This window comes from Lissotriton helveticus, chromosome 4_1 (genome assembly GCF_964261635.1).
Source record: "Lissotriton helveticus chromosome 4_1, aLisHel1.1, whole genome shotgun sequence".
Classification (NCBI taxonomy): domain Eukaryota; kingdom Metazoa; phylum Chordata; class Amphibia; order Caudata; family Salamandridae; genus Lissotriton; species Lissotriton helveticus.
Genome location: NC_136063.1, coordinates 2066190365 through 2066208662, shown reverse-complemented (window position 1 = coordinate 2066208662; position 18298 = coordinate 2066190365). Strand labels below are relative to the sequence as shown.

General features: G+C 48.6%; 1 protein-coding gene across 2 annotated transcripts in view; it reads left to right on the top strand.

The window, feature by feature from the left end:
- The window catches only part of THOC2 (THO complex subunit 2), a 1495542-nt gene that overhangs the window by 1202534 nt on the left and 274710 nt on the right, over positions 1 to 18298 (top strand). For both annotated transcript variants that reach the window (XM_078688746.1, XM_078688744.1), the window contains exon 32: positions 11302 to 11360. In XM_078688746.1, the coding sequence (XP_078544872.1) occupies positions 11302 to 11360 (59 nt within the window). The remainder of the gene's footprint in view (positions 1 to 11301; positions 11361 to 18298) is intronic.

Sequence of the window (18298 nt, the reverse complement as noted above, 5' to 3'; positions counted from 1 at the left end):
GGCGTTATAGGCCTTCCTGTCATTCCTCAAGGTTGGCTGGTGCAGGTGTTCACAGACAACACTACAGCCATGTGGTTCTGCAACAAGCTAAGGGGAGTGGGGGCATGGACCCTGTGCTAGGAGGCTGTGCGCCTCTGGACATGGCTTCTTCGTCAGGAAATTTTCCTGGTTGTGCAGCACCTGGTGGGATGTCTGAACTCCAGGGCAGACATACTCTGCCATCGATGACTTGCAGATTGCAGCGTTCCGGAGTCTCGGTGTGGGGCCGGGTGCTGGGGAAGGTCACAGTTACACAACCAGAGTCAGTCCAGTGCCATTAAATGATCCCGGGGGGGTGTGTATGGTAGTCATCGGCATCTATCTGCCGGCACAGAACCTAATGTAGTCTCCTCTGAGCCTCCGGGACCCGAAAGGCAGCCAAGAGGGTCAGGTCACCCAAAAATGAGGCCCATAGCATCATAAAATTCTTTGAGCTGGGCGGGGGTCACTCAAGCTCTCGGGAAGATGGGGGAAGCACAGAGCTAATCCAGATACTGGTTCAGCCAAGTCAGACCTAGAACACGGAGTCTCCTCCATCGCGTCAGCTGACCGACGGGGGGGGAAGTTGAAGCTCACTGCAAATTGTGTTTTTTAAGCTCCTTACTTGACCAACTCGCAGTTTTCGAGTGGGAGGACGAAGACTTGGGGCTCCCGGAGCGGTACCCAACCTTCCTCTTGACCGGCAGTGCAAATGACGCGGTGCCGAGCATGAACAAGCCCAGAGGTGGCTCGAGGTCTCTTCCAAGAAGTGGGATAACCTTTGCTCAGTCTTTCTGCCACCACCAAGAAAGTGCACTGTCAGCAGTTTTGCCTGCTGGATTTTCTGAAGAGGCGCTCACTTGGAGATGTATTCTACTCAGGCTGGAACCCGGGACTCCTGTGCGCCTTTCTGCTGGTACCACTCCTGCCCCCAGCTGTCAAGAAGATCAGGCCTGACCGGCAAGAGTCATCCTAGTGGCTGGGCTAGGAGTTTGCTATCCTGAACACCTGAGCATAAGCATTTGTCCTCGGATCAGGCTGTCCCTTCGGGAGGACCCGCTGTTCTAGCAACAGGGCAGGGGTTTGCACCTGAATGTGTGAGCGTTACACCTTCATGTGTGGAGATTGTTTGGCTATTGTTAAGTATGTTTGATTTTCTTTCTGAGATCTGTGATGGTATTTTGGCATCCAGGTGTCTCAACAAAAACTGTATACCTCTGCCATTGTGACAAGTTTGTGACTTGGTGTTCCTTCTGCAATGCTGTCCCCCACCCTCTAGTGCCGTGATGAGACCCTCACGGGTGAGTAGCGGGCTTTACAAACCCATGATTGATTGATTGAATATATGCCTCCTTGTCAGAGGTGCTTTTTGTGCTATTGCTAAACCAGCAAAGTCCTGCTTTGGGAACTGTTAAATGTTACCTTTCTGCCATCAGCAATTTGCTGTTGTCATAGGAGTCCTCATTGTGCAAGTCACCTGTTGTGATACGTTTTCTTAAGGGCTTGCAAAATTTGTTCCCACCTACCCCCTTAGTCATGCCCCCAATGCGACCTCAATCTGGCCTTCACCTAATTATGTGTTTACCATTCAAGCCCACGCACACTTTCCTCAGCGACTTTTGACATTCAAAACCGCATTCTCTGTGGCCATTACATCAGCAAGAAGGGTAAGTGAGCTTTAGGCTCTTTCAGTTCACCCACCATTTGCCAGCCTTTCCCTGGACAAACTGGTTCTTCGGACTTGTGCCTCCTTTTTGTCAAAAGTGATTGTTCCTTTTTACCTTGGCCAAAGCATTATGCTGCTGACATTTTTGCACTCTGCTTCATCCTTTGAAAGAGGAGGAGAAGCTACATTGTCTGAACCCAAAAAAAGCGCTCTCTTTTTACATCGATTACACCAAAGAATATCAGGTGGACGTTCATTTCTTTATTGGGTTCGCTGGAGCGAAGAAAGTCAAGGCGGTGCTGAAACGCACCATTTTTCAATGGATTGTGCATCAATATTTGCTATGCATTGGTTAAGAAGCAGCCTCCTGAGTGCTTTTGGTCCCACTCCACTATAGCCAACATCTCTACTTCTGAGTTAGTGCCCTTGGTGCATGTCCTGGCCAATTACCAAGCTGCCATGTTAGTATCACTCCACATGTTTACAAAGCACTACTGCATGCACAGTCAGGTCTGTCGAGACCAGCATTTTGCCTGTTTGTTCCTCCATGACTTCCTGGTTTGCGCCTGTTCTCAGGCCCACCTCCAGGGATATATTGCTTTGGGATCTATTCTAAGGTTACTTACATTCACTAATGCTTTTTCTGGTAGAGACTCTAACTACAAATTGCTCACTGACCCGCCTATAGCCCCACTCTGTGATATAGGCTCTTCACTACAGCCTGTTATGTTTGTGCACACTGGTCACACATCATTCAGTCGTGGCCTCGCCTTTTTGTTTTGAAATTGTTACAAACGTACCTGATGTCAGCGCACCTTGATAACACATCAATAGGCGCTGCGCACGTCCCTACCAACTCAGACGATGCCAACATGGAGCCCATGAATGCCACCTACCGGCGCGCAGAGGTACTGCTCAGAATTATCCAGATCCAGTCTGATGTGGGGAAATATTCTAAGGTGAGGAATCTGCAGTTATATGGATTCCACCAAAAAGAGTGTTACTGAAAGTAAGTAACTCGTCCTTCCAGAACACTAACTCCAAACAAGGAGACCTATTCTGTCGGCCAGGTTGAGGATAATTATTTGGTATAATAACCCTGTCCCATTTATCTTGAAGAAGGTGTAGTTCACTTAGTTCCTAAAATTGACGAAACATTCCAATCTGAAAGAAACAGGATAGTATTAGATTCCTTACCTTAGAATATCCCCAGGCGTCAGACTGGATCCAGAATTTTTTTGCGTAGCAGTACCCATGCGCGTCGGTAGGCGTCGTCCGCGGCTCTGCGTCCGTCGTTGGCGTCGTGATGACGTTGTCGGAGTACTTAGACGCCGCCTCCGCATTCTGACGTCAGTTCTTCTTTTTTCCGCGCCAACAAGCGCAGGTCCGGAAAAAGTTGTACCCTAGTCAATTTTTGACTAACTTTTTACGATCCTTTTTGATCTACTTTCGAAGTCTCTCGACTCCGACGGTGCCGGTAGGGATGCCCGGGTTCAAGCCCTGTGCCGACTGCAACCGACTGATGTCGGTTACCGACCCCCATCGCCGGTGCCTGCACTGTCTAGGCCCGGACCACGACGACAAGTCCTGCTCCGACTGCCGAGCCCTGACGTCTAAAGCTAGATAAGAGCGGTCCCGCAAGCGACTCGAGCTCCGGCAGTCCGCCCCACGCCACTCGAGGTCCCGGTCCGAAAGTAGGTCGAGGGACCAGTCGCGGGGTCGGTCACCACAGTTCCGGGAGTCGCCATTCGAAGTCCTCATGTAAGAGGCACAAGAATTCGAAGAGGCACCATCGCTCTTCTGACTACCCCCGACGCTCGCGCGAAAGGGCCGGGAGTTCGGGCGACACCGCCCGTGTCGCAGCCCGCTCCATACCAGCCGGTCCCTGGGCAGAACGCGACGCCGTGGGAGATTGATGACTTCCTCATGGCCATGAGGTCGCTCGCTCCTCCGTCGGGTTCCGCGGCGCCTTCGGGCCAAGTGGTCCCGACTGGGTTCATCCCCAATCCCACCTCCCCCCCCACCCGTCCCTGGTCCTGCCCTCGATTCGGGTCCGGCGCTGGAGCGGCGCTGCTCTCGACGCCGATGGGAGAATTTTACTTCTACGACCTGGCCCCATCCTTTCAGCCTGAGTGTAGGAGAGTGGGGTCTGCTTCCTATGGTCACCCCCACTTTTTTGCTTTGCTTTACTGGTTTTCTACTTAGATGTGACTGTGGGCCTGCTAATCAGACCCACAGCCCAGATGCACGCTCTCTAAATTTACACCATGTACTCTATGTACATCCACAATTGGGAATTGGTTCACCTGGTCAGCCCCTGTAGAAGTGTACCCTAGGTGCTCAGGGCATAGGTGTAACAAAGGCCTACCAGGGGCTACAGCATGTATTATGCCATCCCTGGCTGGCCACTCAAACTGACACAACTGGCTAATCACTCAGCTGGGGCAAGGTCGTGTAATCACCCCTTGCTTAGGTATAGTATTCCTAGATCTACCCTTATATATTGACACACAGTAACCTATAAGTCACTCCTATGGCAGGCCTTAACAATCCTGGAGGCAGAGTGCTTGGTTATGTGTGAGATGGTGCTCTAGCATGAGCTGAGCCTGTCTGCAGCTTTCGGAACCATGTCCTTATAGCTGTTCTATGATATTGCCATACCATATACTCTTAAGTGCATTATGAACCTCGCGGTTAAATGCTAACTTTGGTTTGGCTTTATCTAAACATGTCGTGTAAGGTGTCATACGCTTTGGAATACTACCCCCTCGCTAATTCTGGCGACGGGGGTACCATTCCACCCTTCTAGAGGGAGAAGACATGTTGTTGCGGACTATCCCGGGTAAAGTTACCCAGTCACAAAATGGACGCTGCTGCCACAGACACAAGTCTGACCTCCTGCTGCTGGGAGTTTTTCCAGTCACGGAGGTTTGGACAATAGGTTTCCTGCCTGGAGAGGTGCGAGCACCACCCCAGACAGGACTTTGTGTATTGGGACAGGGAGGGCTGAATAGAATGAGACACTGCCTGGAGCACACTAGGTGCTCCATGCATACCCTAGTTCAAACCGGTTGCTGGGGCACTCCAACCCCAGCTCTGGCGCGAAACTGGACAAAGGAAAGGGGGTGTAACCACCCCCCTTCCTGGTCCCACCCACAGGAGGGACCTAGAAAGTAATCCAGCCCCTTTTAGTTGTATAAAGGTAGGAGCTGAGTCCTAGGACTTTAGATTAATCCTGGAATCGAAACTTGACACGAAACTCTGGACCTTCGACGTTCTGCTGAAGCTGAAGACTGAAGAATCTCCCTTGTGGCCAAGGAGTGACCACCCTGGGCAACCAGGCACCATCCAGCAAATCAACGGCTTGCTTTGTCGACACTCCCGCCGGGACCCGAGCACAGAGCCTGACAAGACCCAGACTTCCAGACCTCTCTGACCCTCTCTTCACGACTGCAGCATAGCTGAGATCCGTGGATGCGACAAGACACGTGGGACCGGACATCTTGAAAAGTATGCAACTTGCTAACTGCGCAGCTCCTGAGGCATCCTCGAAGCTGTGCACTGGGGACTGAGAAACCCCGAATCTGAGCTCCTCCTGCACCGAAGATCAGCCCTCCACATTCCACGAGTTATGCGTGGGGCCCTTCTGCTTGTGTTCTGTTCGACGCGTTGGCCGGTTGCTGGCCCGTTAGCTAGTAGCCTTTGTGACGACAGTCATTTTGAACCAACTCGCTGGTCTGGTTGCTCCAGACTGGCCCTTGCCTCCCTGCAAAGGTGAGGCACCTCAGACCTTGCTGGTCTGCACCAGAAGCCTTTTTGAATCCTGTGTGGGTTGCCTTTGCCAAGGCTTGTTGACTCCAACCAGGCAGTCGACCCCTCCATCTGCGAGAACCTTCGTGGGACAGCTCGCCTCCAGCACCTGGTCTTCCTCGAAGCCTCCTGGTCCGTGTGGCTGAAGAGACAAGCTTCAAGATAGCACCTGATTGCTCCTCAATGTCGTCTGGTTCCTTCCTGGTTCCACCCGGTCACTGGCTAGTGACCCAGACTCTGTCCCCTTTGCTTTCAGTCCTCTTCATCCTCGATCCACCCTTTGATCCACCCGGACATCTTCCTCCTGGTCGCCTGCAGCATCTTTCTTCAAAGGCTTCATAGGCTTCAACGGCGAAACCCAACACATCTTCACACCTATGCACCAGCTTCCTGTGGGTGAGGTAACGCGAGTACTTCGGTGCTCCCAAGGGTATTGACTATCCAAGTGTCTAGGTTTTTAGTTGTTTCCTCCTAGCTAAACCGGAAGTGTCCTAAATCCTTCTTTATCTAACTTCTAAGTTCCCATTGACTTTACATTGACTATCGCGTGTGGGTAAAGACTCTGCACGCGCCGCCTGTGGGCCTCCTACTTCTAAACTAAGGTTCAGATAGTGTAGCCCCAGCGATGCCCTAGGCCTTTCCTTTTCTCGTGACGTGGTACTTATACTACTTTCTTAATGTATGGTTTGCTTCGCCCCTAGGGCCTAACTGTAAATTGTGCAACTTAACGTATCCTGATTAAGTAACTTGTTATGTGCTTTGGCCTCTGATCTCATAAAGAGTTCAGAGGAGTGTGTTAGTAAATAAATACATATATATTTTATATATATCCTGTGTGGTGTCCTTTCACTTGATATTCAAGGGGTTACATCTGGTAAAACAGCTGGCTTTACACGCCCTCAAGAGTCTTTTAGCCTAAGACTGTTCTGTCCACGCTACCACTAGGATAGCTGGTCTCTAAGGTTGACTTACAACCACCACCATAAGGGTTGTTTGGACTGGTGCAAGGTGTTCACGAGAATAGTGAACATCATATACCAGGCCAACTTCTCACACTAAGTACCAGGCGATGGGTGACTGGGAGAAGTCTGAGGACCCTCTGGCACATGAGTGTCAGTCTTCTGCGGACTGGACAGGAGAGCTTGGGGATGCCAGTGGTCTGGACACTTCGCCCGACACTGGTTTTGTCTCCCCTCCTACCGTGGCTACAGAGGAGGGGGCTGCCTATAGCATGGTGCTGATGATGGCGGCTTAGGCCTTGGGCCTTGAGCTCCCCGTCGCGGCCATGAGGACTAACTTCCTCACTGAGGTCCTTGAACCGCAGGCAAGCTAGGCCGAGCCTCTGCTGCAGTTTAATGGGGCCTTATCAGACGTTCTTCTGGGCACTTGGTCCAAGCCCGCCACAGGTCAGCCTGTGGATAGGAACGTGGCCCGGCGCCACCGCCTGGCTCCGGGCGACCCTTGCTTTCTGTCTACCCACCCCACTCCTGAGAGCCTGGTCATCCAGGCCTCTAATTCCCAGACCACATTCCCGTCGGCTCCCCCCGACCAGGAATCCAAGAGGTATGAGCAAAACGGAAAGAAAGTATTCTCCTTCCTGAGTTTAGGATTGCGGTCAGTCAACACCGCATGCCTCTTGAGCCGCTACACCCACTCTCTGTGGGATACGGTCGCGGACGTGCTGCCAGAATGCCCGGTGGAGGTCCGGGCTAAACTCGGCCAAGCCCTTGTGGAGATGCGGCGCGTTATTCCATCCGGTGTAGGCTGGACACTACTGACTCACTAGGCAGAGCGATGGCAACGACGGTGGCCATTCGTCGCCACGCCTGGTTGAGGTCCGCCAACTTCTCGGCTGATGTCCAAAACACACTTATGGACATGCCGTTCGATGGCCGTCGCCTCTTTGGCGACAAGGCAGACCATGCCCTTGAGCGCTTTAAGGACTCCAGGGCTACGGCCAAGTCCTTGGGCCTCTCGGCCCCGCGCCAGCAAACGGCTGCCTTTTGCCCCTTTCGTGGCCAAGTAAGGGGCGCCCCCACACGTCCTGCCAGCCACGGGCCGCAGACTACCATCCAGCGCGGTGGCGGACGTGGAAACGGCCATGGCGGCGGTCGGGGACAACGGCGAGGCCAGTCCACACCTACCCCTGCAGCATCCGCCTCAAAACCCTCCTAGTCCGTGCTTTCAGGCCCATGTGACGCCAGTGCAGGGCAGGGTTCGCCATCACCACCACCACTGGCGCACTGTCACATCGGACAGGTGGGTGCCTCAAATCGTCCGAAGGGGCTACTCCCTCCCCTTCGAGGCGTCCCCTCCAGCCATGCCACCGCAGTACCACCGAGTGTCGGGGATCACTTGAAACTTCGGCAAGAGGAAGTTACGGCCCTCCTGGCCAAGGGGGCCATCAAGCGCGTTCCTGGGCTAGAAGTAGGGAGTGGTTGTTACTCCCACTACTCCCACTACTTTCTGGTACCCAGGTAAAGGGGGCCTACACCCTATCTTGGACCTACGGAACGTAAATGGCTTCTCCGGAAGGAGAAGTTCAAGATGCTGACATTGGCTTAGGTCTTAGCTGCCCTAGACCCTGGAGACTGGATGGTAGCGTTGGACTTGCAGGACGCTTATTTTCACATCCCCGTCCTGCCGGCCCACCGGCATTACCTGCGGTTCAAGGTAGGCCACGAGCACCCCTTCGGCCTTACCAGCGCCCCACGGGTGTTCACGAAAGTGATGGCGGTGGTCTCAGCTCATCTGCGCAGGTTAGGGGTTTCAGTCTTCCCCTACCTCGACGACTGGTTGTTGAAGGCGGGCTCGCCCCAGAGAGTCATCAGCCACCTCCAGACTACGGCCGACCTGCTGCACCTGCTGGGGTTCTCCATCAATGTGCCGAAGTCACACCTGTGTCCCTCTCAGAAGCTCCTCTTCGTCGGAGCGGTTCTGGACTCGGCGCAGTTTCGGGTATATCCTCCCGAACAGCGGGTTCGGGATATTCAGGCTCTGATTCCGATCTTTCAGCCTTTATCCCGGGTCTCGGTCAGGTTGACGCTGCGGCTTCTGGGGCTGATGGCCTCCTGCATCCTTCTGGTGCATCACGCCCAGTGGCGGATGCGGGCTCTGCAGTGGGACCTGAAGTTTCAGTGGGCCCAGCATCAGGGCAACTTGTCCGACCATGTCTTGATCTCGGAGGGCACTGCAAGACAGTTGCAGAGGTGGCTCACGGACCACGATTGGGTCAGCGGCAGATCCCTCTCCCTACCCCAACCGGAGCACGTAGTTGTGACGGACGCGTCCCTTCAGGGCTAGGGGGGCCACATGGGAGAGGCAGAGATCAGAGGCCTCTGGTCTCCAGGAGAGTCCCGGCTCCACATCAACCTTCTGGAGCTGCAGGCGATCCTTCTTGCACTGAAGGCATTCCTCCCCTCTGTCGGGGGGAGTGTAGTGCAGGGGTTCACGGACAACACCACCGCCATGTGGTAATGCAACAAACAGGGCGGGGTGGGGTCGTGGACCCTATGCCAGGAGGCTCTGCGCCTCTGGCAGTGGCTGGAACATCAGGGCGTGACCCTGGTGGTTCAACACTTGGCAGGTTCGCTGAACGCCAGGGCAGACGAACTCAGCCGTCGGTGCATGATGGATCACGAATGGCGTCTGAACTCGGACGTGGTGCAAGGCCTCTTTCAGCAGTGGGTAGAGCCTTAGTTAGATGTATTCGCCACAGAAGAGAACACGCAATGTCATCAGTTCTGCACGTTGGAATTTCCAAGGCGGCGCTCGCTCGGAGGCGCTTTTCGTCGCGAGTGGAGTTGCGGTCTGTTGTACGCCTTCCCGCCTATACCACTTCTGCCCAGAGTGCTGAAGAAGATCAAACGCGACCGGGCCCAAGTCATCCTTGTGGCTCCGGACTGGGCACGAAGATACTGGTATCCCGAGCTACTCAGCATGTCAGTCGATCCCCCGATTCGTCTGCCTCTTCAGGAGGACCTTCTGTTGCAGCAGCAGGGGACGGCCCTCCTCCCGAACCTGTCCAGTCCCCACCTCCATGCTTGGAGATTGAGCGCTGACAGTTGAAGCCATTTGACTTGCCTCCTGAAGTTTGTAATGTGATTCTGGCAGCCAGGCGTCCCTCCACAAAGTCGGTATACGCCTGCAGGTGGAAAAGATTAGTGGCATGGTGCACAGCAAAGGCTGTGGATCCACTCTCTGCCCCCTCTCTGAGGTTCTCCTCTTCCTTCTTTCTCTTGCCCAGCAGGGCTCTGCTCTGGGCACTATCAAGGGCTACCTTTCTGCCCTTTCCGCCTTCTTAAGGCTACCTGATCAGCCTTCTTTGTTCAAGTCCCCAATTGTTAACAGATTCTTGAAGGGCATCACTCATATGGTCCCCCCTGTTCCTTTCGTGATGCCCCAGTGGGACTTGAATCTGGTTTTAACTTACCTGATGTGTGCTCCCTTTGAGCCGCTTCATAACTGTCCTCTTCGCCTTCTTACTCTGAAGACTGCTTTCCTGGTTGCCATCACCTCTGCCAGGAGAGTGAGTGAGTGAGCGAGCTCCAGGCTCTTTCCTCTAAACCTCCTTTCCTTTCTGTCCATCCGGACAAGTTTGTGTTGCGGACAAGACCCTCTTTCCTGCCCAAGGTAGTCACAGCCTTCCACATCGGGCAGTCCATCACCTTGCCCACCTTTTTTACGCCTCCGCATTCCTCTAACGAGAAAGAGCGGCTCCACCGTCTGGACCCAAAACGTGCGCTGTCATTCTATCTAGATCGCACACGCCAGTTCCGGGTGGCTGACCAACTCTTTGTTGGTTACGTGGGCGCAAAGAAGGGGCGGGCGGTGCACAAACGGACCATCTCTCGGTGGGTCGTGTTGTGCATCAAGGCATTCTACTCTTTGGCTTAAAAGGAGCCTCCGGTTGGGCTGAGGGCCCATTCCACTCGGGCCTCGGTGGCTACTACTGCCCTGGGCCGGGGGGTCCCCTTGCGGGACATTTGCCAGGCAGCTACGTGGGCCTCGCTGCACACGTGTGCAAGACACTACTGCCTGGACAGCCAAGTCCGGAGGGATGGCTTCTTTGGCCGTTCCGACCTCCAGGACTTTCTGGTGTAATAATTGGTTTGCAGACCCTCCACCAGGGTTGGTATTGCTGGGGTATCTATTCTAAGGCAAGGAATCTAATACTAACCTGTTTCTTTTAGATGCGCAAGTTACTTACCTTCGGTAACGATATATCTGTAAGAAACAGTAGTTAGTATTAGATTCCTTACTGCCCCACCCATCCTCCCCATACTGCGAACCGATGTCTAGGGTTAAGGTCAACCCCTTTCAGGGCCCTAGTTTCATGGCACCAGTGTTGGTTTTTATCATGGCTCTGCATTTCTGGGGCGGAAAAGATGTGTATAAGAACTGACGTCAGCACGCGGAGGTGGCGTCTAAGTATTCCGACGATGTCATCACGCGCCCACGATGCTGACGCGGAGCCGCGGACGACGCCTACCGACACGCATGGGTACTGCTACGCAAAATATTTCCGGATCCAGTCTGACGCCTGGGGATATTCTAAGGTAAGGAATCTAATACTAACTACTGTTTCTTAAAGATAAATCGTTACCGAAGGTAAGTAACTTGTGCAATGAAACGAGTAGCCTCAGAACTTAGTAACAGATAAGTATGTTTTTAAAACCCATTTTTGGCCTTTCTAAGCAAATTGGCAGTTAATAGTATTTTATTCAATGGAGCTTGGTATCTATTGCTTAAACAACTGTTATGAAAATAGTAAGCTAACCCTTTTTTACTCTCTTTTTTTTTTATAGAACAAAAACGCAGAAAACTCGATACACATTCTTCTCCGTCACATTCCTCAACAGTAAAGGTTAGTATAGCCTGAGGAAGGCAGCGTCCTGTTATGCTCACCTGTTTGGAATGCCAGTGTCCGTCTTCCTTCAAGTTTGGTGCCACCTTCACTGGAATGGCTGGAGGTTTTTATTGCAGTAGAAAAATCATCCCTGTTCATTATTTTGGACTAATTTTTTATTCAATATTTTTAATTGAAAAAATATACATGTAAATTTATATATGTATATTTATATAAATATATATATTTATGTAAAGCTTCAAGGACCTAGCTCAATTTTTTTTTTTTATAAATTATTTTTGAGTTGACAAAGGAAAGCAAAATATTAAAAGTTTCAGAAGTGCCTCGAGTTTAAAAAAATATATATTTTTGGAGTGCAACGTTGCCTACTGTGAAGCAAAACATTCCGGCAGAATGAATATACATATTTTTTTAACATTTTGAAGAAGATTGATACTGCTGAAGATTTCCTAGCTGATGTCCGAAAAACAAGATACCTCTGAATTCATCAAGCAGCTTGAAGACCGTTATACTGATGTGTGCCTTCCGGGAAGGAATCCTGAAAGAAGCTCCTGCCAACAGTGTCCTCGGTGATCAATCCTCCTGTAGTTGTATATATTCAGTGAGCATGCAGCTTTCAGTTAAGCTTCCCTCCAAAATGTATTTCATTGTGTGCCTACCACATTGAGATCTGCAGTCGGATCAAACCAGATGTGTCTGCTGCCAATCTACCAGCCAAACAAGAAAATCCATTGGAGCTGGAGCACCAGCAAATCGTATGTGTAGCCTACAATGAAGACCCAGGGTAGCCATTCCTTGCTCCATATATTTTGTTTTGTTTCTAAGGCAGCTAAGTTCATGGAATCTTTGAATTTGCAGTACGTTGACCCTTTCAAACTGTAAGTGTTTTAGTACTTTTCGAGCACTGTGGTGCCTTATCAGTTATGTGCTGTTTAGGTTACAGCAGCTCTCAAACTTATTTTAAAATTGATCATTTTATGCCAGTTCAGGTAGTTGTTTACTTTCCTTGTGAGGGGTCTTATTCCAATAAAGATAAGGGTTTTCTGTAATATACCTGTTTTTTTAATCAATTTCAACTTGTAGTTAATAGTTTGAAACTATTTTATGTTTTTAACTCTTTTCGCTTCTAAAATGTTAAGGCTTCTCAGTTTACAATATTAAGGTGCCATGTTGTTCCTGGCAATAGCAATGACCAAAGTTTTGGATAACTCAAATAATATTTTCTTACATGAGTAGTATATAGTTTTCTGAGATCAGTTGCCATTTTCTTCTTTGTTTAATAGGGTATTGCCAATATTTTGAAGATTTTAAATAAAGTATATTATTGTGTACATAAGATATAATTATGTGGTAATCCTGTTTTTCCTGGACCTGCATGAAAGGTGAATGCCAAAATAGCTTTGGTAATGGAAAGCTTTTTCATACATAATTTTTAAAAAATCTTTGGTCACTGAAATCAAGTGAACAAGGCAAGCTTGGGAAATAGATTTCAGAGACTCTGTTGTGGGGAACAATTAAGACTTAAAAATATTGCATCAGCTCCTTTAGCAGTAGAGAATGCTGAAAGAGCCTTACTGTGCTTATCCGTTATTGAAAATCCATTTTAAGTGGCCTTATGGCTTTATAATAGTTTTGATTAGTGTCTAATCAGTCATTGACACCTCAGTTTAGGAAGACAGATGGAACTACCAAAATTAAACAATGTTCACTTATAATACGTCATTCAACCGAATGAGAGTATGTTGTTTGGCCTTTTTCACCTCTCCCCAAATTTTTGACAACTAGATAGCTGCACTTCTGTTCAACTGGGTAATGTGTGCCTCTCAACAGCAGAGGGAGACACCCATCTACAACCACCTGTGGTCCAAGCCTAGAAACAATTTATGTTTATCGATGCACCTATCTTGGAGCGCGTAAGTGAGCTAAAAAGTTAACTTAAAAAGGATGCCTACGTTTCTAATCTACATGAAATCAGCAAAAACAAAAAAGTTTCAAGACTTCAGATATGAGTAACATAGAAGGGTAGCAGCCCAAGACATATTGAGATATGCATGCAGGTGAAGTAGACTATCAGTGGAGAAGGGTAATAAGTTGTCCTTCAATCTGTTTGTGGGGAAGTGGTATAATTATCTAAATGTTGAGGTGGGAGTCATTAAGGAGTTTCTCTCGGAAATAGATGATGTCTTTAGGCATCTCAGCTGCTCAGGCTGAGGGTTCTATAATCATGGAGCAACCCTAGAAAAAGATTTTGACTCTGTTGACTGAGATTTGAATCTTTTGGTTTTCAGTTATTCTCTGGCTCCTGGGTCATTTGGCGCCTCATCTTAGACTGGAGATATACTGATTAATGATCTCTCTGAATTACAGAAAGAAGGGAGGCAAGCTTGAACTAAACTTTTCTCTCCAGTGGTAGCCATTGAAGGTTTTGTAATTCTGATTTTTATTGTCCGATTTATTGGTTTTACAGTTTAGTCTATTGATGGTTTTGTGCTTCACGCTGTACCCTTTATAATGTAGCAAATAGAAGGTACTAAAGCTTGAATATGTATGCGGACACTTGCATAGTTGTAGTGGAGAGTGGATCTTGTCACAGTATTCTCTTTTGTTTGATTAATATTGCATTTTCAGAAAATAAGACACAGTCAAATGATAGTAAGTAGTATTCCATGCTAAGGAATAACAAACCGTAATTCAGACACAACGGACACATAATGGCAATATATTTAAGCCAATTTGAAGATTTGTAGTAAACTGTGTCCCATTAATAAGCAGTACAACACAGTAGGCTTACCAATAAATAGAAATAAAAATGTTCTTATTAAATAGGTTATGATGGTAAATGAAACTCATAAATATTATGCAGGTTCTAACTTTTCTTAAATTTAAAAGATCAAGAAAAGGAGTATTTTCTTGTGTTGATTCACCTATTCATGTGATATTGTTGCACTTTAGAGCAAAGAAATGTTGGCAATACCCTTAGTATTGAAGAAAGTCTGGTCATTGAGTTCAATTTTTCTAGTTGTAATCTACAACAGTGACCTGTAATGTCAGCTTAAACAAATAAACTTCATGTATATGTACTTATCTGTAACATGCCTGATAATGTAGAATTAATGTAGCAATTACAGTATTATGCCACTCCTTAGTTAGGGTTGTGCAGCTCTTTCTTAAGACCCTTTCTGCAATACATAGTTAATGCATTAGTACATTGTCTACTACTGCATCTTCTGTTCATGCCAGATTGCTTTAAAATCTTAAATGTAATGGTCAATTTAAAGGTTACCAGAGAGGGACTGCCATTGGTGTATTATTCCCCCAGACGTGTGTATGCTTATATTTTCAGTGTGTATGTACTACAGTAAATAAAGGTTCTGCAGCATGAATTCTTTTCTAGATTCACATGCTATGTATTATTCCGCCATCTTGTGGTTGGATCCATAATAGTCTGTTTTTTGTTTTTTACTTGGGATGTTCTTGACCACCATTTGGTTCTTGGTCCATCCTGTATGTGACTTCAGATGGTGCTCCAGAGGTTCCTGTGCGTGGTAGCCTTATTCAGATTCTTTTTTCTGCTGTTGGGTCTTGAAGCAAAGGGAGACACTCTGAAGATTTGGATGCAATCCCCAAAAGAATCACAGCATTTGACTGAAAAAAACATTGATCATCGACTACGAAGACATTGGAGAACAAGGACCTCCGGACACCCTTTTTCTGTCGAAGGACCCCGACGGTGGAACTACGCAGATGGATCAACAGTATGGCACATGGAAAATACCTCTTTCAAATTCTGCCCAATGTGCCACAGTGAGATCCACACAATGTTTGTAACCTCTGCCTGCCGAGGGATCACAAGGATAAGGCCTGCGCAGTGTTCTTGTTGAAGACACTCAAGGTATGCCGAAAGCAGAGGGAAGACCATTACGCAGCCATGCTGGAAAGCCAGAAACTCCCGTCGATGAGGGACTTAGGCCTCTCTCAGCGATGAGGACGACCAGGAAGTACCTGCAGAATCGACCCATAAGGAGATGGACGTCAAAAACCTCAAAGGGGGCGCTGAGAAGAGGTGCACTGGGAAGAAAGTGACAGAGAAGAAGACGGACAAGATAAGAAACCCTCAACCGTCGGAAACCAAGGGCTATGAAAAGAAGGTGCAGAAGGCAGCCCAGGCATTGAAGAAAATGATGAATGAGGGTCAGCAGCGACCAAAAGAACCCTACGGATCCCACCGCAGGCATACCGACAAGGGAAGATCGTTGCAATCGACTAAGGCGGGCTCCTCACGAGAGGCCATGAAGGGAAAGACCACATCTTGGAGCGACAGACCACCACACCCAAGTAGAAGATCTCCGCGGCCTCAGATGCCGAAAGGGCCCTCAAGGTGGAGAAAAAGAAAAGAAGCCTCGAAGCAGAAATGGCGGCACTCCTTCAACAAAAGGAGTTCGGTGAAGCGCTGAACGAATTCTGTATTCCTGCGATACCTGCTGATGCCGCCGAAAATGGCGAAGAAGATATCCTCGAAGCTCCGGCAATTCCCGAACTGCAAGAGGAAAACATTGAAGAGGAACTAGATGCTCCAGAAGAACAGGAAGCCTCTTGGACTTTCAAGGAAGAATGGGATGACCGCGACACAGAAATCCCAGAAGAAGTCTGTGGTTATCCCTCGAAGGCTTCGACACTAGACGACATAGCCTTCTACAACAGCCTCATCAAGAGAGCAGCTGATACCTTCGGGGTCCCCATTGAGGAAGAGAAAGACTCCTGTTTCTGCCTAGAGACTTTCTTCCTAGAGACCATCACCAAAGGGACACAATATCTCCCGAGGCTTTCAAGGAGCCTGTCTCAGCAAGGGGGGTAATCCCAAGAGTGGAGAACAACACAAGTCTTCCACTAAGGACCCTACTACATTCAGGGAAACACCGTGCCAGACTCCATCATTGTCACCACGGCAAGAAGAAGGGGCAATGCCCACTCCTCCACTGGTCTACCTCTAGAAAGAGAAAACAAGAGAATGGACATGGTAGGGAGAAAGAGAAAGAAGCAGCAATGCAATGGCGCATTGTAAACTCCAATGCTCTCCTCAACAGGTAGGCCACCAACAATACCATGACATTGAGGAACTGAGGAACAAGCTCCCCGAAGATCAAGAGGGCAAATCCATCATACATGAAAGAAAGAACATAGCTAACACTTGCCTGAAATCAGCCCTAGCCGGAGCCAGCAGAAAAATGTGCACAGGCACAATGTTGAGAAGGCTCAGAATATCAGGCTTCACACAAAAGGTCAGCACCTCAATAATCAAGAGGCCATTCACAGGAGATGCCCTGTTTGGAAGTGAATTTGATGAATCACTTCAATAAATAAAAAAGGACAATGAAACAGCCAGGGCTATAGGAACCCTACAACAGAGGGGCTCCTTCAAAAGGGAATGTTTTAACACTATAAGACGCACAGGAATGGGAGTCTTCTCAATAGCCAACAACAACAACAAACTCAAGGCAGCAGACCGCAATCAAATCAGTAGTCCGGATACCAAACATGGCAACAGCAACCAAGGCAGCCCTTTTGGGGCAGAAGAAGAGGCAGGGAACAACCCTCGAGAGGAGGAGGAAGAAGCTCTAAGTGACTTGCCCACAATAAAGGCAGAATAGCAAATCACCAATAGTGCAAAGACATCACAGACAGTTGGATTTTAAATGAGGTACACCACTGCTATTGTATAGAACTAACAAACAAACCCCCACCAAAAAAGAAGTTCCAAGGAACAGAACTCTTACATTTAAGATAAGAAATAAGCAATAATAAGCAATAGAGAAAGTACCAAGGAGGGAACACTTCAAAGGAAACTATTCACATTACTTCTTGGTACCGAAGGAAGATCTCACACTAAGACCCATCTTAGATCTCAGGTTCATAAACAAATTCATTCGCATTCAGCACTTCAAGATGGCAACACTACAGAAGGTTATCCCACAGCTGCAAAAGGGAGATTTCAAATCAACATTAGATCTAAAGGACACCTATCAGCACATCCCCATGAACCAAGCTCACAAGAAATACCTCTGGTTCCTTCATGAGAAAACTCACTACTAATTCAAACTCCTGCCTTTCAGGATAAAATCGGCACCAAGAGTCTTCACAAAGTGCCTAGCAACGGTGGCTGCATCACTGAGGAGAGGGATACCCCTACCTAGACAACTGGCAGGTGAAGGCAAATTCAAAACAAAGATGCTGCACACACGTCCATTAGGTGATCGCAGCACTGCAAAAATGTGGGTTTTCTATAAACTACAAGAAATAATCAACAAAGCCAGAACAAGAAAAAACCTTCTTGAGAGCAAGATCAACTGCAAGGTTTCACGAGCATACCTGACCCAAAGAAGAATACAAGCCATCAAACAAGGAACTCTCCTTTACCGGAAGAGGCAGTCTCGGGCATAGAGGACGGCCATGAAGCTCATGAGCATGATAGCATCATGCATCCCCCTCATCACTCATGAACACATGCGCCCTCTGCAAGACTGGCTATGCAGCAGTTGGTCACAAACCACGGGAAGTTGGGAGGATCTAGTGGTTGTAGCCCAAAAGGTTCAGATGGACATATAATGGTGGGCATCCAAGAACATAACCCTAGGCAGACCTTACAAAACACCAACTCCCTCAGTGACCATCACAATAGATGAAATCCATAAGTGTTGGGGAGCACATTCAGGAAACCTGAAGGTACCGGGTCAGTGGAACAATGCAGACTCTATAAAACACATCAACTTCCTAGAGATGAAGACCGTGTTCCTGGCACTATAAGCATTCCAAGCCCGCATAGGAAGGAAGACCGTATTAATCCAAACGGACAAAACCACAACTATGTTTTAACCTCAACAAACAGGGAGGAACAAAATCATTAACCCTAAGCAAACTTGCTCAAGACATATTGAAAT